We start from the raw sequence: 20931 nt of genomic DNA on the forward strand, positions 1-20931 counted from the left end.
CCATGGCCGGGTTGTTGACTTCACCAACCACAGCTTATTGGCCGTCCCTGCCACCCATTACTCATCACACAAGTGCTCCTGTGTAGAGCAGAAATGAGAGCCTGCAAGGGAATAGGACACAGTGCCACATCCTGTCCTCTGCAGGCCCCCTTTGCAGTTGATCAGCCTGTCCATTTCCCCATATCCCTACGTGACCTGGCACCCAGCAGAATGACACCTGCTTACCCTGCTGTTGGAGAAAGTACAGTTGGTCATGTATCAGCCGGACCAACTCCTCAGCTGGGTACAGGTTCTGTAATAATTGTAAAACACCAAGGGAATCAGAGCAAATGAGAAACCGTTTGCCCTTAATACTACGCATCTGCTCCAGTACCTTCAGGATCGTGTGGAGCTATGCTGAGAAAATGGTATACTCATCAAGAAGGCAAATCCTGGTGACATGATTGCAGAACACAACAGAGCAGTCAAGGGAATTCCCTTGCTTGGAGCCATCAGTGTACACTACTGTGAAACTGTGATGTGTATCTAAAATGTTAAAAAACAGAGACTGAAATGTAAAATCTGACATACAATCTCTCCTAAAATTTGTCAAGTCTGAAATCAGGGCCTCCGGAGAAGCCAAGGTGGAAATCTGCTCCAACTCTGATGTAAAACATGAAGACTGGCCACACCCATCTCTAGAAGGCAATCCTGCACACAAATCCCATAGGGCCTCGTTGTCTGTTGGGCCTCGTTACCTGTTGCCTGTTACGAAAAAGCCTTTACAGTGGAGGCTGAGCAACAGTATGGTAAGTGGTATGTATGGTGTGGACAGTGTTTTATATGCCTGGCACACAGTAAGTAGCCATCGCCGGATGTGATCTGATGATTCACCAGCCTCTGTACAGAGGTCTGGTATGGGGCTTAATCTGAATGCCCCATGGCCAACTGAATCCCTTCGTGGTCCACATCTTTAAATACACCATGTACTCGTAATTGAGCTGAGATTGCATAAATGGCCTGTAAAACCACAGCAGACAAGTCTTGTCTGCTCTCCATGTACTGTGGTAAGACATCTTAAAATACTTAAAGCCTTAAGTGATCGTTTTTTCAAGTCCTTAAGGTGTGGTAACCATGTAAACTTAGAGTCAAATATGAGGCCCCCCAGAAACCTCACAGTGTCTTTAAAAGTAAGGATAGAGTCCCTCATCCTCAACTAGGAAAATTTAAAATGGAATGAGAATGGTTAAAAATAACACACACAGACTTCTTGGTGGAAAACTTAAAACCACACTTCTGTGCCCATTCATCCAAACAACGCACAGTTATTTGCAAATGACGTGTTGTCATTGTGAGGCTTGAAGAAGGCCAAAACACAGAGAAGTCATCCACAAACAAAGAACACTGGACAAAAATTTTCACTGTGGACTTAATGCTATTAATAGCTATGGTCAAAGACAGTCACACTTAAAGTGCTACCTTGGGGTTCACCATTTTTCTCCTCAAAGTGATCAGGCAGGACATCACTGACTTGATATCTAAAATATTGTGGCGAGGGAAAGGACTGAATAAGCATGGGAAGACAACCACGAGAACCCCATTTGTGGATCTACTCCAGGATAAGATGCCTCCAAGTAGCATTGCAGGCCACCTTGATGTTAAAAAATATACCTAGAAGGTGATGCTGGGGTAGGAAAGCATGTTGTATAGCCACTCCAGGACGGCAAGATTAGGAGCAATACCTCCTGATCCCACAATGAAAGTAACTAAGGAGTTGCTTAGATTCTAAGATCCAGACAAGGCGGTGGTTCTTCCCGACGCAGCTAGTGAGGGCAACACTACAGTAACTACCTGCATATGTACGGTCTTTCCCAGGTTTTAAAAGAGGAAATAAAATTGCCTCATGCCAGAAGTCGAGAAAGTGACCTGACACTAAAATGGCATTAAAAAGTGTGAGGAGGATATCTTTGCTTCGTCTTGTGAGGTGCCACAGCGTATTGTAATGGATTCTGTCATGACCAGAGGCTGTGTCACGAGCTGCAGACAATGCAGAATCCAACTCCCACATGGAAAATGGGCAGTTGTAATCTTCATCAGAGGTGGACCGGAAGTCCAAACTACATCTCTCAGCAACCTCTCTATGGTGTCGAAAACCTGGATCCTGACTGGCTGCTGTAGTAACTGTGGCAAAATATGCCACCAAAGCCTGGGCAATGTCTTGCAGATTGGTTTGGAGAGTGCTGTTCCCCATTACAGCAGCCATGGGGCACCTGACTCCTCTCTCAGAAATTCTCCTGATGGTCTCTCACACAAGGGAACTTTTGGTGGAACGATTAATGGTGTTTAGGAACTGTTGCCATGACTTCTTCTTGCTCTCTCAAATAATTCGGCGACAGTTTGCCCTCACCAACCGAAAGGCTGCAAGATTCTCTGCAGTTGGCCGACACTTGAACCTATGCAGATCCTGATTGCAGAGGGGCATTCGGCACTCCACCAAGGGGCACGTTGCCACTTCTGTTGTCCCGTGGACTGGAATGGATGCTGCAGCAGCGTGGGGGATCATTTTGGTAATATGATCCACCCACACCTCGACATTCGCACAATGTTCGAACTGGGCCAACTGGTTATAAAGTGTCCAGTTGGCTCCAGCAAGCACCCATCACAATGGTTTCCTTTCGGGTTCCACCCCATCTCTCAGATGAACCACACTGGGAGGTGTCACTTGTGTGCAAGTCATCGACTCCTTACCACAGAGACGTGTGAGCAAGAGCTGGAGAGCAAAGCAAGAGATCAATGGCAGTGAACTGCTGTGCAGAAGTGAGTACTCTGTCCTGCATTTAGCAAGTATGCGCTCAATGACATGAAAGTCAACCTTTATGGGTCCAAAAAACATCCAGCATGTAAAAGCCAACATGCACTTTCCCACCTGATATTCTGAGAACCATGGATCAAGATAGTCATGTAGCAGTAGAATTTCTTGACTTCCAAAAAGCATTAGTTTGAGTTCCACACCTATGCTAATTATTAAAACTAAGATTCTATGGGGTATCAAGTGAAATTTGTCACTGGATTGAGGATTCATTGATACGGAGCACACAGTGTGTTATTTTGGATGGAGAGCCAGTGCAAGATTGACGGATGTACAACTAACCTGAGGTTTGTCCCAGGGAAAAGTGTTGGGACCCTTGTGGTTTATGTTGTATATTAATGATCTTGCAGACAATAATAATAGCAACTTCATATTTTTCACAGATGATGCATTTATGTATAAAGATGTATTGTCTGTAAAAAGCTGCACTTATATTCAGTCAAATGGTGGTAAAGTTTCAAAGTGGTACTAAGATTGACAACTTATTTAAAATGTTCAAAAATATAAATTTCTGCAGTTTACAAAAACAAAAAGCTTGTAGTGTTCTATGACTATAATATCAAACTTAAAATTTGAATTGTTCAACTCATACCTGGGTGTAACAATTCAACAATGTAGGAAAAGGTAGACTGCTACATAAGCTTTCGGAAACAGCCTTCATCAGAAAAAGAAAGAGAATGTACAGCACTCATTCACTTAGGCAAGCACACCTCATGCACACATTACTGCCAACTCCAGTAGCTCAGCCCAGACTGCAACTATCACATGGGATGGAAGCAGCAATCCGGAGTGGTTGGAGAAGGGCAAGGGACAGCAGTGTACGGGTGGGGAGAGAGAGGAGCATTGTCTGGCAGAGTGTGCAGGGACTAGAAAGCCAACAGGTGCAGCATCTGGAGGTTGTGGGGTAGGGAAAACAAAGTGAAAAGGAGAGGAGCGGGGAATGATGGGTGGGTGCGTTGGCAGAGGATGGCAAACAAAGAGGCTGGAGATGAGATTGGGAAGGATGTTATAGGACAGAGGGGTAACAAACTGATGGGTGGAGAGTGTAGGGACACTATGTTACTGTAGGCTGAGGCTCAGATAATTATGGGAGCAGAGAATGTGTTGTGAAGATGAATCTCATCTGCTTACTTCAGAAAAGCTGGTGGCGGAGGGGAGGATCCAGATAGTTCAGGCAGTGAACTGCCCACTGAAATCCAGCATGTTATCTTCAGCTGCACATTGTGCCATGGGTGGTCTATGTTGCTTTTGGCCACAGTTAGGCAGTGGCTGTTCATCCTGGTGGACAGCTGATTGGTAGTCATACCAATATAAAAAGCTGTGCAATGATTGCAGCAGAGCTGGGGTTGCTTTCACAGGTGCCTGGCCCCTTATGGGGTAGGTTAAACCTGTGACAAGACTGGAATAGGAAGTGCTGGGTGGGATGATTGGGCAGGTCTTGTACCAGGGTCTTCCACGGGGATATGATCCTTGTGGCATGAGGTTAGGATTGGGGGTGGCATAGGGATGGACTAGGATGTTGTGGAGGTTGTGTAGGTGATGGAACACCATCTTAGGAGGGGTAGGAAGGATATCGGGTAGATGTTCCTTGTTTCAGGGCATGATGACAGGTAATCAAAACACTGGCGAAGGATGTGGTTCAATTGTTCCAGTCTGGGAGGGTACTTGGTGATGAAGGGGGCACTCCTTTGTGGCTGGTTCTTATGTGTGGTGGGAGATTGGAGTTGTGAGGAGTAATGGAACAGGAGATCTGTCTGTGGACTAGATCTGGGTGATTGTGCCTGTCTGTGAAGGCCTTGGTGAGACCCTCAGCATACTGGCCAATGGAGTTCTTGTCACTGCAGATATGACATCTTTGGGTGGCCAGGCTGTGTGGGAGGGATGTTTTGGTGTGGAAGAGTTGACAACTGTCGAACTGCAGGTACTGTTGGTGATTGGTTGGTTTAATGTGGACAGAGGTGCAGATGGAGCCATCAGAGAGGAGGATGTCAACATCTAGGAAGATGACACATGGTGTAATAATTTTTAGGGATATGAAATAAAATAATCACCTAAGTTCAGTTGCAGGTAAAGCAGATGGCAGATTTCAGTTTATTAATAGACTACTACGGAAATTCAAATGGTTTCAAAAACACTAGTGCCATCCTCCAATACTGTTCAGATGTGCCAGACCCATACCAAACAGAACTAATAGAGAATATTGAACACACACAACACACAGCAACATGAATGGTCACGGGTTTGTACAACTCAAGAGACAATGTCACAATGATACTGAAGAAATGTAACTGCTAGATGCTTGAAGATAGACAAACTATCCCAAGAAAGGCTACTTATGAAGTTTCAAGAACTAACTTTAAGTGATGAATCTACAGATATCCTACAACCTCCTATGTATTGTTCCCATTGGGATTGCAAAGATGAGATGAAACTAATTACAGCATGAACGAAAGTGTTTAAGCAATCATTCTTCCCAAACTCCATACGTGACTAGAACAGAAAGAAGCCCTAACAACTGGTACATTGGAAAGTATCCTCTGCCATGCACCTCACAGTACAACAAATATAGTCACCAAAAATTATCACAGTCACTGCTTAGTGCAAAGGAGAACTGAAGTCTGTGTCATTCCTGTCTCCCGGTGACATATGGGGGTACTGATGAATAGCAGTGATTTAGTCAGACTAGTCTACCTGTTAAATTTGTACCTACCTCAAATAAGTATATGTTCTGAAGTGAATATATCACACTGCACAAGATATTTCAGTTTTAAGTTGTACAATGAATGAGGTGTATATACAATGAAATAATAACAAACAATGTGATCAAACTTGGGGCCCCACATGCCAAGAGCATGCGCTGTGTTCAAATTTTTACTACAGTAATCTACAATATAAAATGTCCGTAATAATCATACAGTACTATACATAATCTGAGTCTTCAAATATTTAAACAGTTACTAACTTTCACTCTCACTATGAATGGATTTCCATTAGATCAGTGAATCACTGGCACATAACACAACTGGACTTGAGTTTTTACGATTTATTGGTCTCAGTTGCGTATACTTTTGTGAGAATTTACCATTAAATAGTTGAAGCACATGTTATTCATGCCAGTTATTAAGACAGCAGTCTAGCTACTCAGAGAACCAGCATTCTTTATCAGGCCATCCCAAATTAGATTTACAGTGGCTTCCTTAATTACTTCACGTGTATGCCAGTACGGATCCTCCAACAGGCCACAGCTGGTTCCCTTTTTTCATTCAGCTGAGCTAATAACGCTCTGGGTCTAATGGTGTCATGAATCTGAAATCTCATGGCTCAAGGTGTAACTTAATAGAAAGAAGTGACAACTTTAAATTACTTCTAAGTGCTATTTTACAGTTAGCAAAATATTCTGAGCTCTTATGTCAGAGTCAAATGGATTTCACATTAAAACGCAATGTTTTGTCCCCATCTGCGGGAAACATTTTCAAGGGGCATAATAGCTCACTATATTTTATTAATTGTGACATTTCTCATTGCGAAAGTTTACTACTGTTAATCTAATTTTCTTTAACTAGTATTGTATGCTTGGTATATATTTAGGTATACCCTAGAAACAGCCATAACTGACATACCATAAGCATTATCGAGATACCGTATTTACTCGAATCTAAGCCGCACTCGAATCTAAGCCGCACCTGAAATTTGAGACTCAAAATTCAAGGGGAGAGAAAAGTTTTAGGCCGCACCTCCAAATCGAAACAAAGTTGGTCCATTGTAATGTGAGACACAATTTAGGTCGAATGAATGACGATAGAGCTACAGTAGTTTGGTTCGAGTCGTAAGCTTAGAAGTTAAGCTTTACCAGGTAGCCATTCCTATGTGTCAGGCGCTCCGTCCGTGTATATACGGGTACCCTTCCTTTTTCACGTGCTTCGTCTGGTTTGAATTGATTGCTTATTTTTCTTTGATCTGATAAGTGCCGTTCTCTTTGTTATAGGTGTTTACGTCACTCTAAGCTGAAGATGCATTACTGTACTGTGTCACGCATTGTTTGTCGCATTCTGATAATGAGTGTGTACGGCCTGTCGTCGCTCGCGGCATGGCTTCCTTTTGTGCGTGCTACCGCCGCTTAAAAAAAGGGCGAAACAATGGCAAGAGACTGCTATTTGTTGTTACTTACACTGCTGCTTTCTTTGATAATGATCAACAAGAACCAAATAATAGACTGCGTATGATAGAACATGTTCTGAACGAGAGTTTAGCGAAATTTTTTCTCCGTTTGAAAATCTTTGCAGATGCCTCTTTAGTACATTACATTCTGCACAGGAATTAGAGTCATCTTAAATTTAAAAATCTAGTCAATTGCCATGCTTCATTTCTGACTATCACAATTACGCATAAGAATAATACGAATATAAACATAACATGATATGTATATTCTTCCGCGTTTGCTTTTGTGTCACTCTAGTTTCGTAGTTTATTAGGCAGACAGAATTTAAATGAGATAGCAGCAAACACGAAAGAATACATGGCAAAATGTTTATATTCGTATTATTCTTATGGTGAAGAGAATACTGCATGTGATTCACAATTCATAAAAGTTCCTATTAGCAACCATCTCTTCTCACAGGTAGAAAAAATTCAGAATGTAGGGATATTTGTCAATATGGCCAACTCTAACAGTCTCGCCAGTCGGATTTTCGTAGTACATTGAAACACTGCAACATTCGAAGATGAACAATACGGAATTTGTATTTACTTCGATGGATAATGTATGAAAATGCAGTGGTCGAAACTCGGGGCGGAGGAGAAAAGCTCGTCTCCCACCTTTTTTTTTTTTAAATTTATTTACTGACGCAGAGGTTTCGGCGCCGGTATTTATCTTTGTGCCTGCAAAGCATGCCTGTGTAGTGCTACATATATTCGACGGCAGAAGTTAGTTGTGGCGGCACCTACCAACATTTTTCAGAACTTCTGCTGACTTTGCACTCGATTCTAAGCCGCAGGCGGTTTTTTGGATTACAAAAACCGGAAAAAACGCGCGGCTTAGATTCGAGTAAATACGGTAGAGTTTAGTTCTAACTCTGTGGTGCAATCTGTTATGTTAAACTTCAGATCTTGGTAATTCTGATCGTGCCAGGGTGTAGCAGCAACTTGATGGACAGCAATAACAACCATAGATTGCTCCAGTGGTTTTGGGGAAGCTATTTTGTCACTCAACAATTATTATTTTCTAGTAGACACTGAACTGGCACATAAAATAGTAATTAATGATATTATCAACAATGATATATACATTTCCAAAACCCAGTTGATGCAGCACTTAAAAGTTTAAATATAGCATATGAATCAACAGTGCAGGACTATAGCTCAAGGAAATAAAAGTGTATCACAATAATATTATATTCTAACTATAAGATGACAGTGTACCGAACTCCCTAATCAAGATGAACATTTGAACCAAAATTACATTATAATTCTGACCCAGTGTAATAAGACTTTTTATCTTTTTCGGATATTTGAAGGCCTATCTGTGGGTAAATATACTTCATTAGTTTTACCTGTATGTACGTGCTTCCTGAAAACAAGATAATTGCAGTTAAATGAAGTCATTGTTTTTGTGTACTAAATGGCATTACAGGAGTTGAAATGGTTAAGGCTCCAGTCATGAAATGTTACTTGTCTAATACCCCACAACTAGGAGTTACAGGGAATTGTAAGACAGTCATTGTCAAAGTTTTTTATGCATTCACCATGGATGTTTTGTTCAAAATTTTCTAGCTAGTATCATCAGGGTGTTTCTGCAAAATAGTATAACTGCTTCATGAAACAGTTTGGTTAATGAGAACAACCAGTATGAGAAAGGAGCAACTATTGTACATTTTAGCTTTTCTTCATGAGGAATGCTGGCCAATATTTTCCTCAACCACGTAGAGAACAAATTGTCAACAACACTGTGAAGTCAAAGGAAAACAAAATAATACACTGATACTAGCACGCACATGATACACCGAAGAGCCAAAGAAACTGATATATGCATGCGCATTCAAATATAGAGATATGTAAACAGGCAGAATATGGAGCTGTGATCAACAACACCTATATAAGACAACAAGGATCTGGCACAGTTGTTAGATCAATTGCTGCTGCTACAATGACAGGTTAGCAAGATTTAAGTGATTCTGAACGTGGTGTTATAGCCAGTGCATGAGTGATAGGACACAGCATCTCCGAGGTAGCGCTGAAGTGGTGGTTTTTCCATATGACCACTTCACGAGTGTACTGTGAATATCAGGTACCCAGTAAAACATCAAATTTCAGACATCACTGCAGCCGGAAAATTATCCTACAAGACTGGGGTCAACAACAACTGAAGAGAATCGTTCAATGTGACACAACTACCACCCTTTCGCAAACTGCTGCATGTTTCAATGCTGTGCCATCAACAAGTGTCAGCGTGCAAATCATTCAACAAAACATAATCAATGTGGGGTTTTGGAGCTGGAGGCCCTCTCATGTAAGCTTGATATCTACACGACACACAGATTTATGCCTTGCCTAGGCCTGTCAACACTGACATCAGACTGTTGATGACTGGAAATACGTTGCCTGGTCGGACGAGTCTTGTTTCAAATTGTATTAAGTGGATGGACGTATATGGGTATGGAGACAACCTCATGAATCCATGGACTCTGCACATCAGCAGGGGACTGTTCAAGTTGGTGGAGGCTCTATAATGGTGTGAGGTGTGTGCAGTTGGAGTGATATGGGACCCCTGATACATTTAGATACAACTCTGACAGGTGATATGCAAGTAAGCATCTTGTCTGATCACCTGCATCCATTCATGTCCATTGTGCATTCCAATGGACCTGGGCAATTCCAGCGGGGCAATGCGACACTCCACACATCCAGAATTGCTACAGAGTGGCTCCAGGAACACTCTTCTGAGTTTAAACACTTCCACTGGCCACCAGACTCCCCAGACATGAACATTATTGAGCATATCTGGGATGCCTTGTAACGTGCTGTTCAAAAGATATCTCCACACCCTCAAACTGTTATGGATTTACGGACAGCACTACTTCAGACATTAGTATAGGCAAGTGTACCAGTTTCTTTGGCTTTTCAGTGTATAATCTGTCTAATAAATAAAAGATAAACCTAGATAGCATTGCTACAAAACAGCATCAACACAATTCATTGGCAGATAAACTTTGGAAAGAAAACTGATAAAAACAAAATACTGAGTCTCCTGTACCTCATGGTACGAAGAAACAACAATATACCATAAGAAAGTTTTGAATTTACAATTTCTTTGATATATGTCTACAAAAGTAATGGAATTTTCAATCTTTTGGGTAAGCTTCAAGAATAACATCACATTCTGCTCCAGAAAAGAAATAGTTATATGTGTCCAGAGATTGGCTAAGGTATAAAACATGAGAGCAAGTTTGTCTTTTATACGCTTTATACAAAGACACTGTAGTCACGATTTTATATGCAATTTTGCCAACATAGTACATTTTATGAAGATTACAGCTGACAGTAAAATTACATGCAAAGAAAGTTTGGCACTGGTTTAAGAGATTATTGTGGGGGATAAATAATTAGCATTTATTGCTACATAAAAACTAAACTGTAGCTCACATGACTTTGTTAAATAACACATTGAATAACAAAATAAAACATATATAAAACAAAGAGAAAACATAAGTCAGTGATTGCACCAAAGATAATTATTAAAATAGTTATCACTTCCGCGTAGCATCACACCCCCCCCCTTAGTGTCAAATCATCTTGATTGAGTGGCAATAGGTCATGCACAGGCTGCTGATGGCACATAGAGGTTGCCTTTGACATCCCTTGCTTGTGATCAATAATGGGCGGTGGAGTCGTTGGAGCATTTGTCAAGTCCGTGGTGTGTGAATATGAGTCCTGTGGAAAGCAGGTTTAAGCCTCTTGACAGAGATGATGGTTGGCATACCAGTCACATCAAATTTGAATATCTCGTTTTCCCTACCGATGACACGTTAAGGTTCATTGTGTGATGGCTGCAGTGGTTTGTGTACTGTGTCATGTCATACAAAGACACGAGGACACTCCCATAGCTTGTCAGAAACAAAAGGGTGATGGTCTGCTTATCTCTTGGAGCAATGGCATGTAATTGCTGGATTTGTGTATGCATCTTTCGTGAAAATCTGAGGGTCAGTGCAGTCATCTGGCACGTTGGCAAAGAACTTGCCAGGCAGCCATATTGGCTGGCCATAAACAAGTTCTGTAGTCTTGGCTTTCTGGTCTTCTTTCAGGGATGCATGAAGACCCAGGAGGATGATGGACAACATCCCTATCCACCACTATGAGTCATGACATTGAAGCAACACTTTCAGTCTGCGATGCACGCATTCAACAAACCATTCACTGCTGGGTAGTACGCTGTAGTTCTAATCTGCTTCGTACACTCTAGGATGATCAGTGTTTTGAACAGATATGACTCAAACTGTCTTCCCTGGTCTGTTGTAATTCACAGAGGCACACCAAAATGGGTGATCTATCCCCGGGAGAATGCAGTTGTGACAGTTTCAGTGGTATTGATTGCAATCGGGAACACCTCGGCCAGCTTGTAAAATTATTGATGCCTGTCAGGCAGTAGGTGTATTCTTCTGATGGCGGCAGAGGTCATAGGAGGTCTAGGTGGGCTTGTTCAAATCTATGACTCAGAAGAAGAAACACACCAAGAAGTGACCTAATGTATTGGCTAACTTTATTTCCTTGACAGGCCATGCATTATCACACATATTGCTTGCAACCTTTGTCCATGTGGGGCCAGACAAAAGCTCACTTCACCATGTTGGAAGTGTCTCATACTCCAGGGTGTGACATGTTTTGTAAAGAGGTGATTGCCTGTTGGTGAAAGTCAGTAGTCACAAATGGTCGTGGTTTGTGAGAAGCGATGTCAGAGTACAGCAGCGCAGTTGGTGGTGGCAGCATAAAATGGCAGAGTTGCATGTCTGATTGTTGCACCAACAAATCTCGTAGCTCATTATATGATTGTTGTGCTGTGGCGAGAGCTTCAAAATCAACTGCACCAGTGATTGCTTCAATTTGAGAGAGAGTGTCAGCTGGCACATTCAGTTCTCTTCAATGATAAAAATAGTGAACTGCTGTCCCTCCAACATGTGACGAAATTTTTCGATAGCAGCAGAGGCAGTAAACAGTTCGCGATCATAGATGGAGCAATTCTGTTGAGATGGTGATAACTTTTTATGAGAGAAGGCTACGGGCTGTCAGTGCTCATCTGTATTGCAGCACAGCTTACAGTAGCAGATGTATCGACCATCAGGGCGAGAGGCACCTGCGGAACTGTGTTTGCTAATGGTGTAACTTCTGTGATGGCAGTCTTCAGCTTGGTAAATGCCAACTAAGCCTCATTATTCCACTGGAGTTTGTGCTTTGGCTTCAGTGAACCATCCAAGAATTTATTCACTGGTGCAACTAGGAGGTGAACAAACTGATGGTAAAAACTGGTTACATCAAGAAATCGTCATAATTCTTTAGCTATTCTAGGCTGTAGAAAATTAAGTACAGCTTCTACTTTCACTTGCGTTGGCCATATGTCTTGCATATTGATAGTATAGCTTAGGAACTGTACTTCAGCTGTTCTGAAGACACACTTCGATGGGCTCATGTGCATGTAGACGACTGAAGGTCTGTTGTCAGTGTGACAGGTATTCTGCCTCTGAGTGACATGACCAGGACATCGTCAATAAACACATAACAAAAGTCTAAGTCACATGCGACTTCATACATGAACCACCGAAATGTTTGGGCAGCATTACAAAGCCCAAAAGGCATTACGGTAACTTCAAATAGTCCAAACGATGTGCAGAGGGTGGTCGTTCTGTGCCATAGGTATCTGGTAGAAATTATGAACTAAGTCCAATGAAGAAAGGATGTGCATACTGTGTACTCTGAATGTAAGATCTTCAATATGCAGAACTGGATATTCATCTGGAATGGTTCTGGCATTGAGCTGTCTATAATCACCATGTGGACACCATCCATTCTTCTTTTTTTCAGACCACGTGTAGTGGATATGACCGACGATGCATGGCATATTCCTCATCCAAGCATTGACGAGAAACCCTATTAAATATCTTCAATTTCTGGGGTGTCAAGCAGTGCAATTGAGCACAAGTGATGGTACAGGTATAATCGAAATATAGTGCACCATCGAGTGCTACAAAGGCGCCAGTGTGGGAGTCTGGCATTTGATCTCGATGAACTGTCTGAGGAGCTCTATGAATGGAGCACCACCAGTAATAATCTGTACTGCTGTGTCTTCCACATGACACACTCCACCTTGTCTTGTTAGGTTTGTAGCAATGTCAAGAAGACATACGTGATGGAGATCAGGCAGGAGTCCATAAAACGATAAAAAGTCCGCTCCAAATATGGGGTGCATAACATGAACTATGTTGAACTGCCATTCAAATTTGTGCCATAGGCCTAAGTTCAACACTAAAGTGACACGGCCATACATTGTGACTGTGGAACCACTGGCAGCAAATAGGTGGCAGTCACCACAGTTGTGACATGGGAGATGGGTGGATGGATAGACTGACATGTCAGCAGCCGTGTCTACCAAAACCTGTAACTTTGTGCCATGTTCCATAGCAAAAGTCAATGGCTGCCACCTGGAGAGCCAGTGGCCTTCATCATTGATCTCCTGCTGAGTTTACGTGTTTGCATGATGGGTTACACTTCCACACCTTGGAACCATTTCATCGGTGGTAACAACAAACTATTGCTGACAAAGGTGAGTGGCTGTGCTTTTCTGATTAATGGTGGCAACAAGATCGGTTCACCTGTGCTTGCACTGCAGTGACAGTGATATCTGCCTGAGACGTTGGGCAAACAGTTGCAACACATTTCCGTTATGTGATCCACGATTTGCGCAAGTGCATCTAGATTGCTGGCACACATTGTCAATATCTTCTGTGCATTGTTTGGTAGGCGTTACAACCAATTATTCCACAGAATGTCATTACTGACTGTGTTGCTCACTATTGTATGAAGTCAGTGTAGTAGGTGTGATGGAGAGCAATTGCCTAGCTCTTCAGTCTGGAGAAGTTTTTCCAATTATTTCCCCTTGGACTGCAAGAGCCGGGTAATCAGGGCATGCTTGATGGCTAATTAATGATCAGTACTTGATGGTGAGGCCAGAATGTCTTGTGCTTCTGTGGCCATATCTTCACTGAGAGCACCAACTACATAACTGTACTTGGTGTTGTCTACAGTTACATGTGCTAGCACAAACCGACTTTCTAGTTGCACAAACTGTGGCACAGGATTCTGTTGTCAAAATGGTGGCGGGTTTGCTGTCAAACAATTAATTACGGCACAAGTAGACATATCAGCAGGTGGTGGCAGGTCTGACATTGTGGAGTTATGGTGAATTGGCACACAGAAGATGCAAAACGTGGCTGACGTGGATGTTCATACTTAGCATGATGTGGCACAATACGAAGTGTTAATGACTACTGAATTTCATGCCAGTAACTATAAGAGTTGGGGTCACCAGTTGTTGTGGGGCTAGATAATTAGCTTTATTGCAACATAAAAACTAAACTGCAACTCATAAGATTCCCTTAAATAGCACATTCAACAACAGAACAAAACATATATAAAACAAAAGGAAAATATAAGTCCGCAATTGCACGAAAAATAATCATTAAAATTAGTTATCACTTCTGCATAGCATTACACGGCACATAACATTGCACTCTGAGATAATTTGGTTTACTGGTCAGAGCTTGGATCATGTATCAGAAGAGCGGTGGCATTTATATCTCAACATAGCAGGTTATCTCCCTGCCTTTTCCTGAGCACGGGGTGATGGTGTAACTTAGGCGACGTGAGACTCCGTGTAATCTGCTTTCTACATTGTTTACCTTGCTCTTTAGTGAAGTAAAGTCATAGAATATTGTGTTCTTGTTATCAGTATATGTGTTAAATGCTTAAAATCTTGAACCAAAGAGAAGAAAAGGAAAATGAATAAGCTTGAGAAACTTATCACAGAAGCAGACAGGAACATTCCTTGACATTATATTAAAAGAGAATGATAGTTCACAACAACAAATCACTTCTCTTAAGGAGCATATGTTTATTTGCAGATCATAACAGCAAAGTTTCAAACAAGGCAATTGAACAATCTCTGCCAGGCACTGTATAGAGTGACTCAAAGAGATGTACGAGGTCTGTTCAAAAAATTCTGGAACTTTGTCCACAAAATTTTTCTACGCTTACTTTTTACTTAAGTCTCCTTCGAAATCTGTCCCCCACAATTAATACACTGCTTCCAACACGTTTACACTTCCAGAAACAGTCTTGGTACTCCTCTTGCTGGATTGCAGGGAGCGCCAATGCAAAGTTTCTTTTATCTCGTTTATTGTTGCAAATCTTCATCCTTTCAATGGGGTTTTCAACTTTGGAAATGAAAAGTCTGTAGGGGCCAGGTCTGGAGAGTACAGATGATAAGGCAGCACAGTGATCTCATTTTTTGTGCATTAGTCACACACCAACAGGGATGAAAGTGTGGGTTTGTTAGGTGATGCAAGAGCCATGACTTGTCTCACCACATTTCAGGCAGGCTGTTTCCTTCTTACATTTTCTTGTTGGTATTACAACACATCCCAATAATAACACCAATTAACAGTTTGCCCCTGCTGCACAAATTTATTATGAACTAATCCCTCAAAGTCAAAGAAAACTATCAGCATGGCTTTAAAATCTGACCTGACCTGATGAGCTTTTTTTGGGTCTCGGAGAACCTTTCCCAAACCATTGTGAAGACTGAACCTTGGTCTCAACATGACAACCATAGATCCATGACTCATCACCAGTTATGATTCTCTTAAGGAACATCTCATTTTCATTTGTGCAATCCAAAAGCTTTTCACAGACAGTGACTGGTCTTGACTCATGAGCCCTGGAACAAACCTGATGGCAACACGATGCATTCCAAGATGCTGTGTCAGTATTTCATGACATAATCCAATTGAAATGTTACATTCTTCTGCAATCTCTTGAACAGTCAGTCTTTGATTGGCATGCACAAATTCTTTGATGTTCCCAACAAGAGCGTCGTTGGTAGAGTTGAAGGACGTCCTGAATGAGGATCTCTTTAACTTCCATCCAGCCATTTTTAAACTGTGTGAAACATTTTTAACACCGAGTGTGGCTTAAGCACTCATCACTGTAGGCTTCTGCATCGTTTGGTGTGGGTCTGTAAAGGTTTTCTAGAGTTTCATGCAAAATTTAATGCAGACAATCACTCCTCTAACTCTGCCATCGTGAAATTTGCAAACTGTGTAACAAAACATTCTACTCAATACAGCACTGAGCACTAACTAACGGACATACAACAATGAAACTTCCAGCAATTACACAATAAACATAGGCATGTGCAGGGATGCTAACTGCATTTCGCTCCAACACACCATTGGGGTGAAATTACGAATGTTCCATAAGTTTTTGAATGGACCAAGTAAAACAATTTCATTTCCTCCACTTGTTTCAAAGAACACTGAAGAAGCAATATACAGCACACCGCTAGGCTGTTTCAGAACAGATTTGGCAAAGTCTCTCTGGCTCCCTTAAAGGATTTACAGAGACTGCCAAAAATCTAGGCCTGGGTGAGAAAATTTAGAATATTCATTCTGTTGCGATTTACTGACCTTTCACCAAGAGTTTGAATTATGCAGATCATAAAATTATTCAATTGATCTATACCACAATATGCAAATTGTACATTTTACAAGCGTTTTGTTACTCATTAAACATGTGGGTTACATGTTGTGAATACATTATTTGTTTAATGCAGATCCTAATGTTCAATAAACAAATCTGGGGTACAGCTATGGGCACCCATGTGGCGCTGTTCTATGCCAACTTATTCATGGGTCATCTAGAGGAATCCTTCCTAAACACCCAGAATCCTAAACCCTTCACCTGGTTGATTCATTGATGACATCTTTGCGATCTGGATCGAAGGTGAGGACACCATTTCAATATTCCCCCAAAACCTCAACAACTTCTCCCCCATTTGCTTCACCTGGTCCTACTCAACCCAACAAGCCTCCTTCTTAAATGTTGACCTCCACCTCAACGATGGCTACATCACTACCTCCATCCATATCAAATCTACTAACCACCAGCAATACCTCCACTTCGACAGCGGCTGCCTGTTCCATACCAAGAACTCTGTTCCATACAGCCTCGCCACCCATGGCCATCACATTTGCAGTGACAAGCAGTCCCTCTTGAAATATACCAAGTGTCTCATTGAAGCCATCCCAGCCTTGAACAAAACTAAATCTCCCATGCCTTATCTTTCCAGTCTCACTCTCTGGCCACAGAGGAGCATTCCACTTGTAACTCAGTACCACCCAGGGCTGGAGCAACTGAATTAATTCTCCAACAGGGTTTTTACTACCTCTCATCGTGCCCTGAAATGAGAAATGTCCTGCCCACTACACCTTCCACCCCTCCCACAGTGGTATTCTGCTGTTCACCAAACCTACACAATATACTCATCCATTCCTACATAACCCCTGCTCCCAACCCCTTACCTCATGGTTTATACCCCTGTAATGGAACTAGATGCAAGATAAACATTTCTTGTTTTATTGTCATTCCAGAATTACATCTTTGAAATGAAAACTGAGTAGTCTTCCTAATGAGCAGGTAAGAGAAGTATTACATAGGCAACAGAGTGAATTCGTTCCTGGTATAACTTCAGTCGAAGGAAGAAGAAAATGAAAACTAGATGTAATAGAACTAGATGTCCCATACAGCCACCCACCACCACCTACTCCACTCAGAAACATCACCTATCCCATCGAAGGACTGCCTGTGAAACCAGTCAGGTGATCCACAAGCTAATGTTCTGCATTCTACGTGGTATGACAACCAACAAGCTGTCTGTCTGCATGAATGACCACCAATAAACTGTGGCCAAGAAACACTGTGCTGCTGAGCATGCTGCCCAAGATTACATCCTTCATTTCAGTGACTGCTTCACAGCCTGTGCCATATGGATCCTTCCCACCAACACCAGTTTCTCTGAATTGCACAGGTGGGAACTCTCCCTTCAATATTCCTACGTTCCTGTAACTCTCCTGGCCTCAACCTTCATTAGTCATTGTCCTCACCCATCCAGCTCCTTCCCTGTTCCAATTCCAGCACTACACAGCCCTCATTCCACCATGACACCCAGTCCTTTTACTTCTCACCTTTTCTGCTACCCCCCTCCCCCAATCTCTCCCTTGCCATTTGTTTAACCTCCTGACAGCACATAGTTGCCCTGCCCTCTCTCCACCTTGTCCCTGTGTGCTCCCCAGCAGCACTTCACTTTTCGCCACCCCTACCCTACTATCCCTCCCCCTCCCTGCCCCAGCCGCCTCATTACCCTCACCAAGTCGCCACTCCTATCATGCTCTGGTGCTACTGTTCGCAGTGTACGGCTTCAGCTGTGTGAGACTGCAGTCAGGCGTGTGTGTGTGTGTGTGTGGGGGGGGGGGGGGGGGGGGTCTGTTTTGACAACTGTCATACTGGCCGAAAGCTTATTTGTGACAGTCTTGTTGTTGTGCCTATCTGTGACTCATATCTCCACTATACGGTGAGTAGCAACTTTCCTTTTCATAATATTGTTATAATCAATGTCTTCATACAACAAAACTTCACCAAAAACAAAATGGAAGTTGTAATGCATGAAGATAAACTCAAAAATAAAAGACTATACTGACTACAGACAACACAGAGGATAAAATATTCACCTACAGCTAAAAGCTTTAGAAATTATCACAGATAGCCACATGGAGAGACAATAGATACGTACATTTTAGAATTTTTAATTAAAACACCAGGATACAAACATAAGTGTTTAGCAAGGAGGTTAAAGTGGTTGGACTTACTGAGCAACTTATTTATCTTTCATGTCCAGAGGAACAAACAAGATTCAGGGAACAAGAATGAAATATCAATATGATCACACTATTCTTCTAACTCAGCAAAGAAGGAAACTTTCAAGATTATTATTATGTCGATAACTGGATACAGAGTTCAAGTACTTTTTCCTTTCTTCACTAGTTGATCTCTGTCCTAAAACTTATTTCACATTTTTGATTTTGATCTAGAGGAAAGAAATATCAGTTAATGTTTCTATTTGTTTATACCTGCCTTGCTATATTTTTTCCGTATTTAGTAATTTGTTTCTAAGTTATTTATTCTCTCCTGTTTACTGTTAGCCGTATAGTTAGGTTATTGAATAGATGTTTATTATTCATTACCTTGAGTGTACAACAGCATGTGTAGTTCCATCATCAATCATGTTGCTCACTATTCCCCCGTAATATTCAAAATCTAATTTCTGCAGTTCAAGACTCTTCCTTACACAAAAGGCTTCAAAGTCATCCTGAAAATTAAAAAAATAGTGATTATTTTTCACTACAATTCATATGTTTGTAATGCCTACACTTTGCATGTACCAGTACAGAAAGTAATTCTAGTTCTCTCAATTTAGGCATGAGTATGGTGAAAAGCAATAAAAAACCATCAGAACCATTAGCTGTAGAGAATATTATCAGGACAATGTGTTTCTGATGACACTTCTGACTTTTTTCTAAAACTGAAGATATTTCATAAATGAACTAAGTAAAAAAGGAACAGACAGAGATCTTATAAAATACAAGAATAACTTAGTACGAACTGTTTGGCAAAAGGTAAGATCCACTAGTAAAGTAGTGCATAACTAGTAAAAAAAAATGACAGTTATCAATCTTAACAAACATTTCTTGTTTTATTGTTATTCCAGAATTACATCTTTGAAAAGAAAACTGAGGGTAGTCTTCCTAATGAGCAGGCAAGAGAAGTATTACATAATCAACAGAGTGAATTTATTCCTGGTATAACTTCAGTTGAAGGAAGAAGAAAATGAAAACATCAGTTAAAGCACAATGCATGAGAGCTAATATTTGCACTTAGCTCAAATGACAACCCCCCCCCCCCCCCTCTCTCTCTCTCTCTCTCTCTCTCTCTCTCTCTCTCTCTCTCTCTCTCTCTCTCTCTCATAAGTGTACAATATTTACAATGTTGGCAAGCTGACACGAATGAATAAATCACCTAAAATTAGTGAATAATTATATAAAATCCCACAGTGCACAGAGACAGTGCATTAGCATTGAATATCTAAATGCAATGGAGAAACAAGAAGCCTGTAGCACTTCACAGAAAAAAGTTTGTTGGGGTGGGAAAACTGACACCACCTACTCTTGTCTGGTGCTCAAAAAGTGCATAACAGATGTCTGTTGGGATTATAGTAAATAAAGGGAAACAACAACCATTGACATAATATTGAAGAAGTGGAGGACATGTAAATTATTTCCTTACTACTAATACTAGTATATGAGACTAACATACATGAAAAAAAAATCATCTTACTTTGATATATTATGATTTTCATTCTACCTACTATGAAGGAGTTTGTACATATTTATTATCAACTACATGAGGCTACATTTTGGACCAAGTCCTAAGAGATAGAGATGGACAGACTTTTTACTCATTCACTGTTCCTTCTTTCCTGGTTCTGCATGCTACATAGACTTCATACAGCTTCTTTCTACATGGAATGTGTCCCAACTCAGGGGGGGGGGGGGGGGGGTGTTGTAGTGGGACTTCTTAGAAAGCATCACAATAATCGGGGTTATGACAGGCCAGTTACTGCAGGCCAAGAACAGAGAGACCAAAGATTATTACCCAGTGTAGACCACCCCATTTGTCTTTCACTTTCTAGGGAAGCTCATAGTCCAAGAAAGTACAATGTCTTCATTTTAGTTTGCTTACAGAAAACAATACACATTTATGTGGACATTACTAGCATGAAATAACTGGAAGTAAACTGTGATCTATCAAAACAACATTAATAGTTTCCTTTGAAGATTTGAGGGTGTGTAAATTACCTACACACCAAAGTGCTGTGCTAACTGTGAGGGAAGCAAAGATTTATTTGAAAAAATCATGGCTTCTGAGAC

At 41.4% G+C, this 20931-nt stretch overlaps 1 protein-coding gene across 6 annotated transcripts in view; it reads right to left on the reverse strand.

Moving 5' to 3' along the window:
* Nucleotides 1–20931, reverse strand: part of LOC124711403 (DNA ligase 4) — a 296581-nt gene that overhangs the window by 12764 nt on the left and 262886 nt on the right. For all 6 annotated transcript variants that reach the window (XM_047241458.1, XM_047241460.1, XM_047241461.1 and 3 more), the window contains one exon: nt 19189–19313. In XM_047241458.1, the coding sequence (XP_047097414.1) occupies nt 19189–19313 (125 nt within the window). The remainder of the gene's footprint in view (nt 1–19188; nt 19314–20931) is intronic.

This window comes from Schistocerca piceifrons, chromosome 8 (genome assembly GCF_021461385.2).
Source record: "Schistocerca piceifrons isolate TAMUIC-IGC-003096 chromosome 8, iqSchPice1.1, whole genome shotgun sequence".
Classification (NCBI taxonomy): Eukaryota; Metazoa; Arthropoda; class Insecta; order Orthoptera; family Acrididae; genus Schistocerca; species Schistocerca piceifrons.